Below are 19,196 nucleotides of genomic sequence, written 5' to 3'. Positions count from 1 at the left end.
TCATTTAAGGACCGCGGCAAACCACGTCGTCAAAACGGGTCCCCCCCTAAAAAAAAGCTGGCTTCCCAAATCTCTCCCTCTCAGCCACAGAAATTGGGAGTGGGGGGCAGGTTAAACCAGGTTTCCAAACGGGGTGAAGAACCCAGAATGTCTCCGGGGTTGGGCTAGATGACCTCTGAGGTTCCTTTCCAGCCCCCCCTCGGGGGGATGGCTGTGCTTTGTTTCAAAAGGGCTCGCTTCCCAAACAACCCCACCTCGGTCCGGCATCGCCGCTTTAAGAGGGCGGGGCCGGGCGGCTTTCTTCCCCCCACCCGTCGCCACGCCTCCCACGAGACCCCGCCCAACGCTATAAAAGCGCCCTCTCGCTCGGGCCGGGGCTCAGAGTGACGTCGCCGCTGACCCGGCCGGTCCGTTTTGGCGAGGGGAGCTCGCGGGCGCCCTCTAGGTGAGTCAAGGGGAAGGGGCGGGCGCAGAGCGGGGAGGGCATTGCGGAGGAGCGGGGGGGACGACTCTGCCCATTTGCGGGGTTTCCCAGCCTCTGGGAATTGGGGCTGGGGGCTCAAGGTGGGGGAAGGAAAGCCAGGGTTGAAGCCCCCTCCTCCTCCTCCCTGCGGGGGGGGGGGGCTGCTGGCCTTCTTCTCGCCCTCCCCCCTTTTGCACGAGACACCCCGGGTGCCTCTTGCGCGGCTCTTCCTTCCCTTGCCCCGAATCCACCAAGGCTGGTGAATCAAGGCTTAGTCATCGTCCTTTGCAAGCGCGGCGGGGAGGCGACGGCGGTGCACCTGCAGCACAGGTAGGGCGAGCCCGGTTGCTAGGAGACCGCCCGGGGGCAGGAAGGAAGGTGAGCTCATTGCAGCTCAGGCGGCCTCTCTCCTCTCTCTCTCTCTCTCTCACCCCCCTCTTCCCTCCCCCCCCCCGCGCCCTCCCCCCCCCACACACAATCAGGTCTGGCCAGGAAGACCCTGGCCGCGTGGAGGAGAATCTCCTGGTTGCCCCCCATCCCACTTCCTGGCCTCCAAAGGGGCTGGGGGGGGGTGAGGGGGCTCGGCTTGCGGATCTCAGGGGTTCCCCACAAAGAAGAGGAGGGCGGGAGGAGCAGCCAGGACGGATGGAGACCCATCCAGGAGGGAAGGAACCTGGGTGGCCCCAACACGGAGAAGAGACTGGACACAAGTCTGTCCAAACTATGATGTGGGGGTGTCCTGTTTGAGAACGGGGGGGCTGGACTAGACGACCTCACAGGTCCCTTCCAGCTCCGTTCTGATTGATGGATGGATGGATTGAAATGGCCTCGGGTCTCCTGCTTGAGCAGGGCCGGACTAGAAGACCTCCGAGGTCCCTTCCAGCTCTATTCGGATCGATTGAAAGGAATGATCGGCTCCTGCTTGAGCAGGGGGGTTGGACTAGATGACCTCCCAGGCCCCTTCCAGCTCTGCTCCTCTGCCGTCCTTTGGGCAGACCGCTGCCAGGGCTGAAGCACCAGCCCTCCCAACCTTGCCCCTCCCCTTCCCAAGCCTTCGCCCGTGCCAACGACGAGCGTGCCCTTCGTGTGCCCTGGTGTGTGCTGGAAACGCCGGTGCCAGCCTCTCGCCGGCGGCCCTTGCCGGCGCTTCCCTCGAGTTCCCTGGGCCTTGCTTGGAGGCAACCCTGCCCCCCTCCCCCTGTCCTTAAAAGAAGACCACACGGTGGGGGTGAGCGGCAGTGCCAGCCCCGGGGGACGAGAGCAGGCGTCGTATCATCAGGTGGCGGGCAAAGCGGGTGGTCGGAGCGCCCACCAAGGGTCGTGTTGGCCCTGCCAATCGCCATCACCGCCGGCTGGGGGGGTCTGCCAAGCTGGCCTCCCTAAGGGCGGCCTTTGTTCTCCCGGTCAAGCGCCCCGTCGTCGGTCAGGGCTTTTTTTTGGAACGGCGGGCATGGAAGCCGCCAGGGGGGGTCCACGCCACACGACCATCGCCCCCAGAATTCCTCTCCCCTGGGGAACCCGGGGTGGCTTTGAAATCAGTCGCCCCTGGAAGTGGTGGGTTCTCTGGAGGCTTTGAAGAAGAGACCGGACAGCTGCCTGTCTGAAATGGCCCAACATCTCCCGCTTGAGCAGGGGGTTGGACTAGATGACCTCTGAGGTCCCTTCGCACTCTATTCTGATTGATTGAAATGGTCTAGGATTTCCTGCTTGAGCAAGGGGTGGACTAGAAGACCTCCCAGACTCCTCCCAGCTCTGTTCTGATTCCGAATTAGCCCCCTGACTCCAAACGTATCCGCTGTCTGAAAAGGGGTAAGGTTTCCTTGCCTGGGGCGGAGGGTTGGTCTAGAGGACCTCTGAGGTCCCTTCCAGCTCTATTCCCGGGCATCGATTCCAAGAGCTTTTCTTGCCACCGTCGTTAAAGGGAATCCCCGCGGTCGTGAAGTTAGCCACACGGCTGTTAAAGTGGCTCCCCACCCTCCGCTTGTCAAGACGGTCGCAAAAGTGGAACACGGGGTATTGCCACCCTCGTAAATACGAGCCGTTCGCCAAGCGTCTGAATGCCGATCACATAGAGGGTGCTGAAACGGTGGTTAAAGTCTGGGAAATGGGCCCAGGTTGCCTTTTTTTTTTTTTTTGCAGCGCCGTCGTAACTTGGAACAGACACTAAACGAACTGCTCCACGATGAAAATCCCACCCTACCAGTTGCGGCTGCCCTCCCAGCCGCAAACACCGGGGTCTTCCAACTGGGTTTGGCGGTTAGGTTTGAGTAAGGACTGTCCCTTCCTCCAGAGTTGCGTGCTGGTGGTAGCTCCTCCGGGCTCATCTGTGGCACCTTACAAAAGGATGTCGCGAACCTGTTTAATCTAAGCTTGCTGGTGACTGTGGTTTGTTGATATTCATTAACATTAATTACCTGGTTTGTTTGTTTTTTTCTTTCTTTCCTGCGAACCCTTTCAGGAAGGTAGATAAAGATGAGAGGACGGAAATGTCTTCGAATACCACGGTGGCACCAATAAAAATTAGAATAGAAATAGAAATAAATAAGAACGGGAAAACAATAGGCATATTCTAATATAAGAAGATATTTCATTAAAAGAGGTTTAGAAATTGAATGGCGGCAGCGTTAGATATGTTTAAACAATATGAAAGAATGAAAATGGAATGTAATAACTATAATAATATGTTTATTTGTACTAAAATATATGACACCCAGGTATCAATAGGTATAAGCAATATAAAATAAAATAAAATAAACTTGACCCCAAAAAAGGAGAGAAGGAAGGTAGATAAAGGCCTGGAACGAAAAGAGGAGAAAGGATGGAACAGCCGGCAATTCTTGGAGAAATTCGGTTTGGGAACACTGCTAGCCGAAAATAAACTCTTTAATTCCTAGGCTTTGTAAAGCCTTAGTAAGGCCACACCTGGATGGTGCTGCATCCGGTTTTGGTGCCCATGTCACACACACACACACACACACACACAAAAGATGTTGAGAGTTTGGAAAAAGCGCAGAGAAGAAGAACAATTAAGAGGATTAAAAAGAAACATACGGAGAATGGTTGTAGGAATTGGGGTTTGGCTAGTCTGGAGGACAGAAGGATTAAGGGGTGACAGGATAGCAGCCTTCCAGGATTTGAGGGGCTGCCCCAAAGAAGAGGGAGGGGTCCACTTATTCTCCAAAGCCCCTGAAGGCTGGACAAGGCATAATGGATGGAAACTAACCGAGGAGATAAGCAACTTTGGAATTAAGGAGAAATTTTCTGACAGCGAGGACAATTAACCAGTGGAACTACTTGCCACCCAGAAATTGTGGGTTCTCAAAACACTGGAGGCTTTTAAGAAGGGATTGCGGACAGCCGCCTGTCTGAAAATGGTCTAGGCTTTGCTGCTTGAGCAGAGGGTTGGACTAGATGGCCTCCGAGGTCCCTTCCAGCTCTGTTCTGATCGATTGAAGTGGTCTAGGGTCTCCTATTTGAGCAGGGCGCTGGACTAGATGATCTCCAGGGTCCATTCCAGATCTAGTCTGATTGATTGATGATTGATTGATTGATTGGTAGGTCTAGGGGTCTTCTGTTTCAGCAGGGGCTGGACTAGAAGACCTCTGGAAGGTCCCTTCCGGTTCTGATTAGCCCCTGATTCCAAAGGTTTCCGCTATTCTCTGGCTTCCTCCGAAACCAGGACGGGGTTTTTTCCTTTGAACGCTTCCGATGAAAATGTGAGCTTAAAGAAGGCTGAGGACCCAGAATTTTTGTCTAATCCATAAATGGATTATTTTTTTGGCGGGGGGGGGGGCGTTTCGAACAAATTAAGTTGCCCCCCCCCAAAGGACAGTGTGTGTGTGTGTGTGTGTGTACCAACAAAGGAAGAATACCCTGTTTCTCTGAAAATAAGAACCTGCTGAAAAATAATGATCTTGCTGGATGCTCGTAATATAAGCCCTACCCAAAAAATAAGCCCCAGTTAAGCTTATCAGCCAGGCGGACACATTTAGTACCGTATTTCCCTGAGAATGAGACCCAACTGGAAAATAAGCCCTAGCATGATTTTTTCAGGAGGTTCGTAATATAAGCCCTACCCAAAAAATAAGCCCCAGTTAAGATCGTCAGCCAGACCGATGCATTTAGTACCGTATCTCCCAGAAAATAAGACCCAACTGGGAAAATAAGCCCTAACGCATCTTTTGGAGCCAAAATTAATACAAGGCCTGGTCTTATTTTCGGGGAAATGTGGTATTTGTAGCTCAGGGTTGAAATGAAGAACCCTTAGGGCTCTCTGAGGTTGGTGGTTTTCTTGCAGACATTTCACGACCCAACTACCTAACATCATCAGTACTAGAAGGGAGAGGAGGAGGAAGGAAGGAAGCAAGGAAAGAAAGAAAGGAAGGAAGGAAGGAAGGAGAGGAGAGGAGAGGACTGTGGGGTCCTTGTTAGCTCTGAGTTTGGTGGTTTCCTTGCAGACGTTTCCTGACCCAACTAGGGAACATCATCAGTACTAAGATGGGTTTTGCAAGGAGAAAGAGGAGAACTGATGAAGTTACCTGGTTAAGGTAATGAACAATCTGCAAGGAAACTACCAAGGAAAGTATTAAGGACCCCACAATCCTCCCCCTCCCCCCTCCTCTTGCCCCCCTCCCTTGCAATCCCCACTCCCTTCTAGCAAGGATGGTGTAAGCTAGTTGGGTCGTGCAACGTCTGCAAGAAAACAAGCAAGCTCAGAGGACCCTGTGCGTTGTGTTGACGCCTTGAACAAGCTGTAGTCTTCTCAACAGACCCACAAATAGGAAGGTGGAGTTTGGATAGCCTCAAGAGTTCCCGGTCCAGGCATCATCTGAACGGGGGCGATGCCTGAAATTTTGTTTACAGTTCTTTCCCCCCCTTCCAAATGTTACTTCTTGGTCTCCTTTTTTTCCCCTCCCCTTCCTCCAGTTCAGAATTGCTTCCTGCACGGGTTCGCTTGGCTTTTCCCTTCTCTGGAAATTTCCAGTTGCTCGAAACGGAAGCTCTTCTCGCCGTTCCCAGCCTGCATGTCGAAGGTTTAAGAGGCGCCTGGATCCCCACTCCCCAGAATTCCCCCACCCATAACGTGCCTCAGTTTTCCTCTCTTGGAAGATCCCCACACAACGTAGATGGGCCCCTTTAAGACCCTGAGCACATGACGCCCCCACCCCCCCAAAGTCTCTTGGTTGTGGGAATGGGTTCCTTGTTTGGCCAGTTGAGTATCCTTCATCTTTGGTCAAGGCAGCGAGAAACCGCCTTATGGGACCTCCCAGGAGATTTATCAAGCAGAATATAGAGCTGGAAGGGACCTTAGAGGTCATCCAGTCCAACGCCCTGCTCCAGCAGGGGATCTTAGGCCATTTCAACCAATCGATCAGAGCTGAAAGGGACCTCGGAGGTCCTCTAGTCCAACGCCCTGCTGATTGATTGACCGAAACGGTCCATGGTCTCCTGCTTGAGCAGCGGGTTGGGCTAGAGGACCTCCGAGGCCCCTTCCAGCTTCTATTCTGATTAGTCCCTGACCCTTCAGCCGAATCCTCTCTCTTTCCAGCTGAGCAGGAGGAAGCCGGGATGACTCGGTCATAACATCCTGTGATTGTATCGTCTGTTCATCCGGCTGTGAAATTCCGGTTTTTGTACTTTGGCAGGGAAATGGGGGCACCGAGGAAGACTCACCTCTGACTCACCCACCATTTTATATCTGAAAACCAAAACCAAACCAAAAAGAAACAACCACACATATTTTTTTAGCATTTTACTATTCAGCGCCGGGGTGTGAATGGAGCGGCCTTTTTAAAAGCCTCAAAAGTTTAGCAAACTTTTGCAAAAGTGTTTTGGGTTTTTTTTGAGGGGTGGATGGGAATCAGACTAAAGTCGAGAAGAGCCGGGTGTTTGAGCTGTTCACTTTGGTCACTAAACGAAGCGTTGTAAAATGGAGGCCTGCCTCTTGGGGTTCCACTTATACGTCATTTAAAAAAAATAAAAATAAACCCACCACCCCGCTCTGGTTTTCTATAGGGGCTGACCGGCCCACTATAGGAGGTCAGTTATGGGTTTTAACTGGTTTTTGGCTGAATTGTGTTCGGGCCGCACGCGGCTCCTTCGGAAGGCGGAAGGCGGGAATTTTCCTTGCGCGGTTCAACGAACAATAACGCCGGATGGGAAAAGGTTTGATGTGTGTTGTTGTGCGGTGTTTTTTTTACCGGCGGCCTCAATTTGAGGGGTTCTGGGTGGTTTCTGAGCTGGGGGGGTTTCCTTGCAGACGTTTCATGACCCAACTAGGGAACATCATCAGTGCTAGGAGGGAAGGGAGGGAAGGAAGGAAGGAAGGAAAGATGTGATAGATGGGAAGGAAAGAAAGACAGAATAAAAGAGTTGGAAGAAAGGAAGGAAGGAAGGAAGGAAGGAAGGAAGGAAGGAAGGAAATGATAGATGGGAAGGAAGGAAAGAAGTGATAGATGGGAAGGAAGGAAAGAAAGAAAGAAATGCAGAATAAAAGAGCTGGAAGGGTCCGTAGGAAATAACAGAAGGAAGGAAGGAAGGAAAGAAGTGATAGATGGAAAGAAGTGATAGATGGGAAGGAAGGAAAGAAAGAAATGCAGAATAAAAGAGCTGGAAGAGTCCTCAGGGAATAACAGAAGGAAAAAGGAAGGAAAGAAGTGATAGATGGGAAGGAAGGAAAGAAATAAAGACAGAATAAAAGAGTTGGAAGGAAGGAAGGAGGAGGGAGGGAAGGGTGGGTGGGTGCTGGCGGCTGGCCTTGCCCTCCTGCCCTTTGCGGTGCTGAGTTTACCTCCTCCGGGCTGTGGGGGAAACCTGTATTAACTGGGGAGCGGCTTCCGGATGGGTGCCTTCCTCCCTCCCTCCTCTTCCTCGCAGGCGTTTCAAGGCGGAGGAAGTGATGTCAGGCACTTGTTAAACCGGGAGGATGAGCAGCAGCGTCTGGTTTGGCAGCAATGTGTGTCGTGCCCCTCCCCGCCGCTGGAGATTTACTCCTGATAGTTGGTGGCTGAGTAGGCAAAAACTAGGTTACCGAAGGGAAGAGCGAAGTCTGAGAAGGGGGGGGTTGGGGCTTGTAAGGCCGGCCCAGAGAGCCCCCCCTTCCCCTCTCTCTCTCTCTCTGCAGACCCCTCCCCGGAGGGGTCCTGGCTTGGATGGGGTCCCCATCGGTACCCCTCCTTCCCTCCCCCCGATTGCTGCAATAGGACAGGCCCAGGCAGGAGGGAATGGGGTTTGCAGTTTGGGGGTGTTTGTTTGAAGACAATGGCCAACTTGCGTTGTGTTGTGTTGTGTTGTGTGCCTGCAGCCGTCGAAGTGAAAGGAATTTCTTGGTTGGGGGAGAGGTCTCTTTTGCGGGGTGCAGGGATCTTAAGTGGGCTCAGTAAGACAGCCGGAGCGTTTTTCTCAGTCAGAAGAGAGCTGGAAAGGACTTTGGAGGTCTTCTAGCCTGACCCCTTGCTCATGCAGGAGACCCTAGACCTGTTCAATCGGGAGAGAGCTGGAAGGGACCCCAGAGGTCTTCTAGCCTGACCCCTTGCTCATGCAGGAGACCCTAGACCTGTTCAATCGGGATAGAGCTGGAAGGGATCCCGGAGGTCCTCTAGTCCGACCCCTTGCTCAAGCAAGAGGACCACAGAACCATTCCGGTCAAACGGTTGTCCGACCTCTTCAGCGACGGAGCCACCCACAGCTTCTGGTGGCAAGTCGTTCCTCTGGTTATTCTCCCTGCCTGTAAAATTGCTCCAACCGTTCTCAGCGGCTTCTGTCCTCGGTTCGCTTCCCTCCAGCCTTTGGGGGGGTGTGTTGTCCCCTCCCTGCCCTCCCCCAGGCTGGGTGATTCAGCCTCTGTCCCGGGCATTCGTCCCCTCCCTCGCTGGGCTCTCCCCCCTCCATCCCTTCATTATGGCGAGGACTTCCTTTCACTAAGGACACACCTTTCCAAAGTGGTTATTAGGCGCAGGGGGTGTTTCTCCCGACAGGAAGGGCACTGCCACCCATTTCCTGTCCTGTCCCGGCTTCCTCCCATACGCCGGGAGGGAATTCCAGGTTCCCGTTGGAGAAACTGAGGCCGGGAGGGAGGGAGGGAGGGAGGGAGGGTGGGCCCACGGGCCTTTTGTTTTTAGGGGCAGGAAAGGAAAGAGAGAACAAGAGAGAGAAAGGAAAGAGAAAGAAAGAAAGAAAGAAAGTAAGGAAGGAAAGGAGGAAAGAAAGAAAGAATGAAAGGAAAGAAAGAGGAGGAAAGAAGGAAAAAGAAAGAAAGCACATGAAAAGAAAAGAGAGAAAGAGAAGGAAAAAGGGAAAGAAAGAAAAGGAAGAGAAAATCAGAACAAAAAGAGAACAAAAAGAAAGAAAAAAGGAAAGAGTAAAAGGAAGGGAGAGAGTAAGAGAAAGAAAGGAAGGAGAGAGAAAAAGGAAAGAGAAAGAAAAAAGGAAGGAAGGAAAGGAGGAAAGAAAGAAAAGAAAGAGAAAGTTGGAGAAAAAAGAGAAGAAAAAAGGAAAGAAAAAGAGAAAGAAGGAAGGAAAGAAAGGGAAGGAAAGGAAAAGAGAGAGAGAAAGACAGAGAAAAAAAGAAAGAAAAAAGAATGAAAGAAAAGAGAAAAAGGAAGGGAGATTGGGAGGGAGGGAGGGAGGGAGGAAAAGGAAGGAGAGAAAGAAAGCTCTATTCTGATTGATTGATTGATTGATTGATTGACAGACATCCTTCCTGGCTCCTCCTGCTCTCCAGGCCAGGAAGGAGGAGCTGTCGTGGCTTCTCCTTCCTCCTCTGCCGCCCTTCTTACCCTCCCTCCTTCCTCCTTTCCCAGGGAGCGAAGGGGCTGGCTGAGGACCATGGGCCCCTCCTTCTGAGAAGCCCAGCGGGGCCATGTCCACCACAGGCATTGCGGCCCAGGAGGTCAACCTCTCCTTGAACCCGGACTTTCTCCGTAATGGAAGCCTGGAGACCTGTTGCCGTCGCCACAACGGCCAGCTTGCCAAGTGAGTGTTGGGACAAGGGAAGGGGGGTGTTGAGGCAGTGCGCGGGGTCTTGGACACACCCGCGTGCTTCTTCCTGTTTCATTTATGGATGTTGGTTTTTTTAAAAAAAACCCTCCTCCCTTTTCTCTCACAACCCAGCCCTTTCTTCCACGTGGACTCGGTAGCAATGGCTTGCAACTTGAACCCAGGACCGCATCCTCTGACCTCCGCCGGTAGGTAACCCCCAAATGTTGTCCCCTTTCTCATTCGATCCCTGCTTTCGGGGCTCTCCGCTCATGGTTTGATGAGGGCGTCCGTTGGAACTCTGACAAACTCTACACCAAAGTTTCCCGTGGAGTCCTTAGTGCTTCCAATCATCCAAAATTCTATTATTTATCCCAAAATATCCCCTTTCCTCCTAGGCCAGGTCTCCTGTCCTGATCCAGACGGTGGTCCGAGCTTCCTCTTCCGAGCCAGCCCTTCTCTCCTTCGCTCCCCTGCTCCTTCCACCTCCGAAGACCGCCTCGTTTCCGGCTTCGGTGGACTGTCTCTGACCATCAGCCAGAACGCCGAGGAGACGCCTTCTCCAATCCCGGGGAAGAGCGGGCCACTCCTCTCCCTTCCCCTGTCTTCGGCGGAGCGAAGCGCCCGTCCGCTCCCGCCTCTGCCCGTCACCGAAAACTTCCTGCACGACGAAGTGGACCGAGAAGTGGAGTTCCTGACCACTTCGGACACCGAGCTTTTGCTGGAGAGCTGCGCGAGTCCTGGGTTTAAGCTGCTGGCCCAGGGTCAGCGAAGTTTCAGGGGCTGTGGCCAAATTAACTACGCCTACTTCGACGCTCCGGCAGAGGTGAAGCCGCAACAGGCCGGCTGCCCGGAGAACGCCTGTCCTCCCCTTCCCCCTCCACAACAACCTCACCGCCGGTTGCGCCGCTCTCATTCCGGCCCTGCTGGGTCCTTCAACAAACCATCAATCAGGGTCTCCACCCACCTCTGTCGCTCCTCTCCCAGCTCCGACGACGACAAGCCCGAGGTTCCCCCCCGGGTACCTCTGCCTCCTCGGCCCCTCAAACCCGACCATCGGAGGTGGTCGGCCGAAGTGACCTCCGGTGCATATAGTGATGAGGACAAACCTCCCAAGGTGCCTCCGCGGGAACCTCTGCCCTGGAGCCAATCCCGGACGCCGAGTCCCAAAACGTTGCCGGCATATCTCCACGGGGTCATGCCCCCGACGCAGAGCTTTGCCCCGGATCCGAAGTACGTCAGCAGCAAAGCTCTCCAGAGGCACCACAGCGAAGGTTCGGCCCACAAGGTGCCCTGTATCCTGCCCATCATCGAAAACGGCAAAAAAATCAGCTCCACTCACTATTACCTCTTGCCGGAGCGACCCCCTTATTTGGACAAGTACGAGATGTTCTTCCGGGAGGCAGAAGAGGGCAGCTTGAGGCCGGAGGAAGGACGGCAGCCGGCCGGCCATGAAGCCGCCACGCTGGTCAAGGCTGAGCGCAAACACTTGGCGTGCATGGTTTCTCCCTAGGGATTCGGCGAACGCCGCAAAGAGTTGGAATCTGAGAAGGACAATTCCTCCTCCCGAGGACCCCGTGTAGAGACTTGGCTGCTCCTGGACGTAAAAGGGGTGGTGGAGACGTCAGTGCTGAAGCCTCCTGGATGGCCGGCCGTGGTAGCCAACGGCTCAAACTGCCGACACCCATTTGCTCGGGCAGGAGGAGATTTGGAAAGGGGGACAAGTCCTACAAAACGGAGGTTGGCCAGTTATTGAATATTCTAGAGCCGCGGTCTCCGGCCTTTACGGTTTTACGGACCGGGGGGGCCGGGGGTGGGATTTTCTCCGTTAGCGCAGCTCCTTTCTTGCGACCGGCGGGCACGCACATCAGCCACTCGCACAAACGATGTTACGTGTATCCGCTCGGTTCTGAACAGAACACGGCCCGGTAGGGGACTGTGGCCCGTGGCTCAGCCCCCCCTTCCGTCCTAGAATAATATATACCTATATGTAGAAACTCACCTCAGTTAGAACGACTGAATTGTTGTCTTGCTAAGGAGACCGATGGCTTTAGCCGAGGAGAGGAAGTTCAGTATTTTTGTTTTTTGCCGGTGTTAATAGACGTTTTTCCACTTTGAGGGGTAGGTAACCTTTTAAATTATTTCTGTCCTGGGATGTTTTCTCTTCTCTGTTCCCTCTGGGGTGGGTGGGAAAAACGTGAGTTGGCCGCCCACTTTCCTGACAATTCTTTGGTCGACGCAGCCGTCTACATTTTTGAGGTCCAAGAAAGATCTATTTGATTTCGCTAGATCAGCGGTCCCCAACCTTGCTAGCTTGGCGGTCCAGGCCCCGGGGAGGGGCAGGGAGAGGAGACAGTTTCGTGCCTCCCTTTGGGTTCGCACAAATGGACCTTCGCACCTGAGCTTTGCACCTGCCGTTTGTGCAAGTGAAGCTTTGTGCGTGAGCGCCCGCCTCTCAACACACAAGTAAAGCTACGTGCCTGTGTAGAGTCAGTCGCTCACCGCTGATACGGCCCAGGTCCAAATGGGCCACCACAGCCCGGGGAGGATTGGGGGACCCCTGATGGAGATCAACAACCCTGCATTTCCGCAGCTGGAGAGAACTGTGTGTATCTACACAACACGTAAAAAAAAAAAAGCATTCCGACACGGCCACAACATTTTGAAAAGGGGACCAATTGTGTTCATAGTGCTGGTTTGGGTTGTGGGGCACCAATCCTTGGGAACGGAGTCCTACTTTTGGATAATTTCTGATCCACGCAGGGTCTCATTCCATGGGCGAATTGCTGCTGTTTTTACCTTCTCACACTCAACATACACACTGCATAAATAACCAGAAGGCCAAAACGGTCCATCCGAGTTCCGTTTTGTTTTGTTTTGTTTTGTTGGATTATCACAAACCCCCATTGTTTACACTTCCCCAACCGCTAAAACGGGGAACGTTTTCTCTTTCTTTTTTCTTTCTTTCCTGACATTTTTAGGAAAGCCGACCGTTGTTCTAATCCCAACGAAATGAAGGTTTATCACAGAAACAATGCACTGAAAAACATGTAAGGGATGTACAGTGTCGTGGGGATTGCATTCAGTTGTATTTTGATATATATATATATATATATATATATATATATATATATATATATATATATATATATATATATATATTTCACGTCTTGGATTTAATAAAGTTATGACATAGTTATTTATGGTAAAGGTGCAGCTCCTATATTTATTGGTTGTCCGGGATTCCCTCCCTCTTCTTCTCCCAGCCTCCTCCTCCTCTTTTTAAAGACTGGAAGCCAAATTGAGTTGCCACATCGAATTGACACTCGGTGTGTGTTTTAGGGTGTGTGCCTTTATTATGCACTCCACATTGGTCAATCCCGTCGTACGAGGTGCCTATCAACATTGGGCAGTCTGCCACACCGCGGCTACACCAGAAGTTGTAGGCTGGATTTGAAGCTGCTAAAGAAGGCAGCTGAACTCCTCGGCTTCACAGCCACACAAATTTCGTGTGTGTGCAGTTTTTGTGTGCAAAAACTGCACGGTGCACTTTTAGGACCTTTTTATACTATGGTTGTGAAAGCGAATCTGCCTTGGCTTTAAAATACATCAGGGGAGCTTTTGAAGAGTGGTTTGTTTTTTTTTAACGTCCTCTTTGTTAAAAGTTTGTGTCCTCTTTGCCAAAAGGACAATTTTGGTCTTTCTGACGTACACACACACACACACACACTCACACTTTGAAAAGGAATAGATTTTGCTCTGCAAAACCACTTGCTCAGCCTCCTGATTTACCTATCCAGAGAACCTGTTTTCAAGTCACCTGCATTATGAAATGGCATGCTAAGAAATTATTATGTGGGCCTCCTTACTCCGATTTTATGTGGGTTGTTGTCTACGTTCGCTGGGCCGAAATACACAAACGCTGGAATCGGACACGGGTTCTGGCTTCCTAGGACTAGTTACAAGAGCCTGGACTGCCATCTGTCAAAAAGGGTGTAGGATCTGCCTGGGCCGGAAGGGGTTGGGGTTGGACTAGAAGACCTCCAAGGCCCCTTCCAGCTTCTATTCTGATTAGTCCCTGACCCTTCACCGAATCCTATCTCTGCCATCCCAAGGTATATACAGCATAATACACAAACACATTTAAAAGTCTGCCATCTAAATGGTGAATTTAGGAACTGGTTATTTATGTAACTGTAACTTGTTATTTGCTTATTGGCAAAATAGCCAGGAGATGCAATTTCCCACAGACTTTGAAAACCGCGGTTTTCATTCAATGTGAGGTCTATTTTCACCCCGTTTCCCCCCCCCAGAGTGATGGGGGACTCAGAGTAAGACCCCTCGGCGGATTTCGCCACATCTGTAACCTGATTATTTTTATTTATATTAACTTTCGCGATTCCTTCCCTGCGCCTGCCATAACGAAAAACCTCCACAAGGCGGCAGGCTGCGAAATTTCTTTCCTTTACCTGCAATGACGCAAAATGGCCACGAGACGGCGGGCTATCATTATTAAGTTCTTTCCTCCACCTGCCATGCGCATGCGCAAAATGGCTACGCGATGGCGGGCTATTACTATTAAATTCTTTCCTCCACCTGCAATGACGCAAAATGGCCACGAGACGGCGGGCTATCATTATTAAGTTCTTTCCTCCACCTGCCATGCGCATGCGCAAAATGGCTGCGCGATGGCGGGCTATTACTATTAAATTCTTTCCTCCACCTGCAATGACGCAAAATGGCCACGAGACGGCGGGCTATCATTATTAAATTCTTTCCTCCACCTGCAATGACGCAAAAAGGCCACGAGATGGCGGGCTATTATTATTAAGTTCTTTCCTTCACCTGCAATGACGCAAAATGGCCACGAGACGGCGGGCTATCATTATTAAGTTCTTTCCTCCACCTGCCATGCGCATGCGCAAAATGGCTACGAGATGGCGGGCTATTATTATTAAATTCTTTCCTCCACCTGCAATGACGCAAAATGGCCACGAGATGGCGGGCTATTATTGTCAATGCAATTTCGCACAGACTTAGAAAACCGCGGTTTTCATGTAATTTTGGGTCATTTTCACCCCGTTTTCCCCCCCGAGAGTGATGGGGGGACTCAGAGTAAGACCCCTCGTCGGATTTCGCCACATTTGTAACCTGATTTTTTTAATTTCTATTAACTTTCGCTATTCCTTTCCTGCGCCTGCCATAACGAAATACGAAAAGTCTATGGGAAATTGCATTGACAATAATAGCCCGCCATCTCGTGGCCATTTTGCGTCATTGCAGGTAGAGGAAAGAATTTAATAATAGCCCGCCGTCTCGTAGCCATTTTGCGCATGGCAGGTGGATGAAAGACGTTAATAATGTTAGCCCGCCATCTCGTGGCCATTTTGCGCATGGCAGGTGGAGGAAAGAACTTAATAATAATAGCCCGCCGTCTCGTGGCCATTTTGCGTCATGGCAGGTGGAGGAAAGAAATTGCACAGAAATAACAGCCTGCCACCTGGTGGAGGTTTTTCGTTATGGCAGGTGTAGGGAAGGAATCGCGAAAGTTAATATAAATAAAAATAATCAGGTTACAAATGTGGCGAAATCCGACGAGGGGTCTTACTCTGAGTCCCCATCACTGTAGAGGGGAAAACGGGGTGAAAATGGACCTCAAATTACATGAAAACGGTGGTTTTCAAAGTCTATGGGAAATTCCATTGACAATAATAGCCCGCCGTATCCATTTTGCGCATAGCAGGTGGAGGAAAGAACTGAATAATAATAGCCCGCCATCTCGTGGCCTTTTTACGTCATTGCAGGTGGAGGAAATAATTTAATAATAATAATAGCCGGCCATCTCGTGGCCATTTTGCGTCATTGCAGGTACAGAAATTTCTCCACCTGCAATGACGCAAAATGGCCACAAGACGGCGGGATATTATTGTCAATGCAATTTCCCAGACTTTGAAAACCACGATTTTCACGTAATTTGTGTGAAATTCCGGTGTTTTTACTTTGGAAGGGAAATGGGGGCGCCAAGGAAGACTCACCCACAATTTTATGTCTGAAAAACAAAACAAAACAAAACAAAACAACCACATATTTTTAGCATTTTACTATTCAGTGCCAGGGTGAATGGAGCACCCTTTTTAAAAGCCTAAAAGTTTTGCAAACTTTTGCAAAAGTGTTTTGGGGATTTTTTTGGAGGGTGTGTGTGTGTTGGGAATCGGCTAAAGTGGGGAAGAGCCTGGTGTTTGAGCTGTTAATTTTGGTCACTAAATGAAGCGTTGTAAAATGGAAGGAAACCCTCTGAGCTTGGGGTTTTTCTTGCAGGCGTTTCATGACCCAACTATGTAACATCAGTGCTAGAAGGGAAGGGAAGGAAAGGAAAGAAAGGAGAAAGGAAAGGAAAGGAAAGGAAAGGAAAGGAAAGGAAAGGACGGACGGACTGTGGGGTCCTCTGAGCTGGGTGGTTTTCTTGCAGACGTTTCATGGCCCAAGTAGGGAACATCATCAGGGCTGGAAGGGAGTGGGGTTTGCAGAATGGATGAGGAGGATTTTTATAATTCTAATTCTTTTATAATTCTAATTCTTTTTACATTCTGGTTTTTTTTTTATCATTGTCATTGTTTATCATTCTGAATGGATGGGGGTGTAGGGTTTATTTTCATTTAATTTAATTTAATGTATTGTTTTGTTGTAATGATTTCCGGGCCAGGAGACACTCCATTCAAATCCTCTTTTATTGCACGAATGAAGTTGCCACAAGGGTCATTGGCAGCCACGCTCCCTTCCTTCGCCCGCTAAGTGGTGCAGGAGAAAAAAAATAAATTCCTGGTTGTAAAAACGAAACCAGCGAGGCTTTCTGACTGTGTCATGCTTCTAGTCCTTAAGGACGAGGGGTCCCTTCGTCTGGGCGGCCACTTCCTTCCCCAGCAGCGTTTCCACGATCTCCAGGCCGAATTCGAAACTGGTGCCCGGTCCTCGGCTCGTTATGATGTGTCCATCTTTTTCCACCCGATTCTCCGAGTACTTGTAGTGATCTTACAAACAAGAGCAAGCCCTTAGTAGTTACTCCAGGTGATAAAATGGGCACCCACTTCCCCCAACAACAACTTGACACGGCTTTCCGACGCTTGACTCCGCTCCAGATCCACTCCTGATTCAAGGGTCTCCATTCAACGGCCCCAAGAAACAGTGACTTGGGACCCATTCCTCGCACTTATGACCGTTGTTGCATGGCCGGTGGGATATACGCTCGGATGCTTCCCCGCCGACTCCCCTTCACGGTGGCTGTGAGGAGTGAATCCAGTTTCCCCACAGACTTCACTGGTCAGAGTGTCACAAAAGGGGATATTGGCACTGTCATAAATGTGAGTCGGTTGCCAAGTAGCCAAATGTCATCTTGTGACCTCCAGGCACAGTGCAACTTAGTGACAGATTCATATTTATGACGGCTGCAGTGTCCCCGGGGATCACGGGATCTTCCTTTTTACGACCTTCCGAAGAGCGACGTCTAACGGGGAAACTGGATTCGCTTAATGAGGACTGCAGGTCAATTGTAACAACTGCAGGGATTCATTTAACAACGATGAAATATTGTAAATTTTATTGGCAGCTTCTGGATGCTTAGAATTTTATTTGCAGCTTATGAATTCTTAGAATTTTTATTTGCAGCTTCTGGATTTTTAGAATTTTTATTTGCAGCTTTCTAATTCATTTAACAAGCACAGGAGGAAAAGTCGTAAAACGGGCTAAAACTCACTTAACATGCTTCTCACTTAGCGACCTAAGTTTCGGGCTCAATTGTGCTCATAAGTCGAGGACTACTTGTGCAATAGGGGGGCCTGCCCGCCACTTCTGTGGCCCGGTTCCGAATGGCTCAAGGCCCAGGAATGGACCACGGCCCAGGAATTGGGGGATCCCCGATCTAGATTATATTCTGGTGATAAGGAACATGGGCATCGTGGGGTTGGACTAGATGACCTACAAGGTCCCTTCCAACTCTGTTAATCTGTTAAACAGAGACAATGTTTTGTGGGATACTGACCTCCGTTCATCATCTTGTCTTTGGCCAAGGGGTGAGTGGTCACCTTGCTTCCAAAGCCGATTCCATGCGCCAGGAGAGCCGTGGGACCTGCAAGCCGACAGAGGAAAAACAAGCTATGATTCACCCAGCATTGCTGGCTCCGGTACAAAAGGGACCAGCTGTGCGCTATTCCTTTGCATCTACATTACATGATTATACATTATACATTATTTGCTGCTTTTGGATTCTTAGAATTTTTGTTCAAAGCTTCTGGACTCTTATTTTATTTGCAACTTCTGGATTCTTATTTTATTTGCAACTTCTGGATTCTTAAGAGTTTTTATTTGCAGCTTCGGGATATTTAAATTTTTATTTGCAGTTTCTGAATGCTTAGAATTTTATTTGCAGTTTCTGAAAACTGCAAATTTTATTTATTTAGAATTATTTTATTTGCAGTTTCTGAATTCTTATTTTATTTTGCACTTCTAAATGCTTAGAATTTTATTGGCAGATTTCTGGATGCTAAAAATTTTTTTATTAGCAGCTTCTGGATTGTTATAATTTTTATTTACAGCTTCTGAATTCTTAGAATTTTATTGCAGACCTGCCGAACCAGCCCTGGTCATCGCAGCCCCCTGGCCTCAGTGAAGACCCCCAAATCTCAGTTCCCCAATTGGGCTCTCAGATTTGGTGGGGCTGGGCTGCCCATAGAGGTGTTTCCTCAAAGGTGGAGCTAGAAACTTACCTGCGCAAATGGCCGCGATGAGCCCCTTCTTGGTGTCCTGATCCTTCAGGATGTCTTTCACGAGGGGAGACTGCAAGAATGGGTCAAAGAGAGGGGATCATTTATAAAACTATGTTTAGCAGAAGTCCAGGGGGGGAAAGGGATCTTAGCAAGAAAAAAGAAGGTCTCTGTCCCACTTCAAATCTTCCGTCTCTCTTGGGTTACACAAGAAGGATTTATTCAAAATATTCCCGTCGCGTTCAACTTTCAGAAGGAGAGAAAAATGCTATTTTACCTCGGACAAGTTCTGAGCTCCCAGGTTACCTCCAGGCAGGACCACCACATCGTACGGCCCCTAAAAAAACAAGGAGAAGAAAAAAAAGGTCACCGATATTCCCCTTTTAAGCTGTGTGGACTTCAACTCCCAGAATTCAGTAACCACTTTTATAAACTCTGTGGACTTCAACTCCCAGAATTCCCCAGCCTGCCATTTTAAAGCTGTGTAGACTTTCCACTCCCAGAATTCCCCAGCAACTTTTTAGAGCTACGTGGACTTCAACTCCCAGAATTCCCCAGCCTGCCATTTTAAAGCTGTGTAGACTTTCCACTCCCAGAATTCCCCAGCAACTTTTTAGACGTACGTGGACTTCAACTCCCAGAATTCCCCAGCCAGCCACTTTTTATCAGCTGTGAGAACAACTCCCAGAATCCACCAGAGAGCTTAAGATGGCCGGCAGGGGAATTCTGGGAGTTGAAGTCCACCCAGTTTAAGGCCACGGTTGAGAAACACGGCTCTAAATGCAAAGGGGGGATGGGCCCACAAACCTTTTTTCGGGCTTCTTCCAAACTTGTATCGGGACAAATCATCACATCACGGCTGCACTGCACTGGCTCCTTTCCGGACAAGCCCGCTACCGTCACAGAAATCTGGAAAATAAAACCATAATTTTTTGGCAGGGGGGAGGAAAGAGCAGAATTAAGAAGGTTTCTCAGCCTTGCCTGCTTTACGACAGGTAGGC

General features: G+C 50.1%; 2 protein-coding genes across 8 annotated transcripts in view; one reads left to right on the top strand and one right to left on the bottom strand.

Annotated features, from left to right (window-relative positions):
* Nucleotides 1–380: 380 nt before the first annotated feature.
* Nucleotides 381–12,425, top strand: ERRFI1 (ERBB receptor feedback inhibitor 1). Of its 3 annotated transcripts, none has more exons than XM_026722068.2 (4): nt 381–445; nt 9,265–9,436; nt 9,575–9,648; nt 9,838–12,425. In XM_026722068.2, the coding sequence occupies exons 2-4, from the start codon at nt 9,324–9,326 to the stop codon at nt 10,950–10,952; spliced, it is 1,302 nt and encodes a 433-aa protein (XP_026577853.2). In that variant the 5' UTR covers nt 381–445; nt 9,265–9,323; the 3' UTR covers nt 10,953–12,425. The 3 variants fall into 3 exon arrangements, with proteins under 3 accessions (XP_026577853.2, XP_087771323.1, XP_087771322.1); XM_087915197.1 differs by lacking the exon at nt 381–445 and adding an exon at nt 674–793; XM_087915196.1 differs by lacking the exon at nt 381–445 and adding an exon at nt 5,669–7,629.
* Nucleotides 12,426–16,149: 3,724 nt separating this feature from the next.
* PARK7 (Parkinsonism associated deglycase) overlaps nt 16,150–19,196 on the bottom strand; it is a 31,940-nt gene continuing 28,893 nt past the window's right edge. For all 5 annotated transcript variants that reach the window (XM_087915190.1, XM_026722069.2, XM_087915192.1 and 2 more), the window contains 5 exons: nt 19,003–19,104; nt 18,473–18,532; nt 18,199–18,268; nt 17,475–17,561; nt 16,150–16,467 (listed from right to left, as the gene is read on the bottom strand). In XM_087915190.1, coding sequence (XP_087771316.1) covers nt 16,307–16,467; nt 17,475–17,561; nt 18,199–18,268; nt 18,473–18,532; nt 19,003–19,104 — 480 coding nt within the window. In that variant the 3' untranslated portion in view covers nt 16,150–16,306. The remainder of the gene's footprint in view (nt 16,468–17,474; nt 17,562–18,198; nt 18,269–18,472; nt 18,533–19,002; nt 19,105–19,196) is intronic.

This window comes from Pseudonaja textilis, chromosome 18 (genome assembly GCF_049901715.1).
Source record: "Pseudonaja textilis isolate UNSWEBS1 chromosome 18, rPseTex1.2, whole genome shotgun sequence".
NCBI lineage: Eukaryota > Metazoa > Chordata > Lepidosauria > Squamata > Elapidae > Pseudonaja > Pseudonaja textilis.
This window is presented reverse-complemented; position numbering and strand designations above follow the sequence as displayed.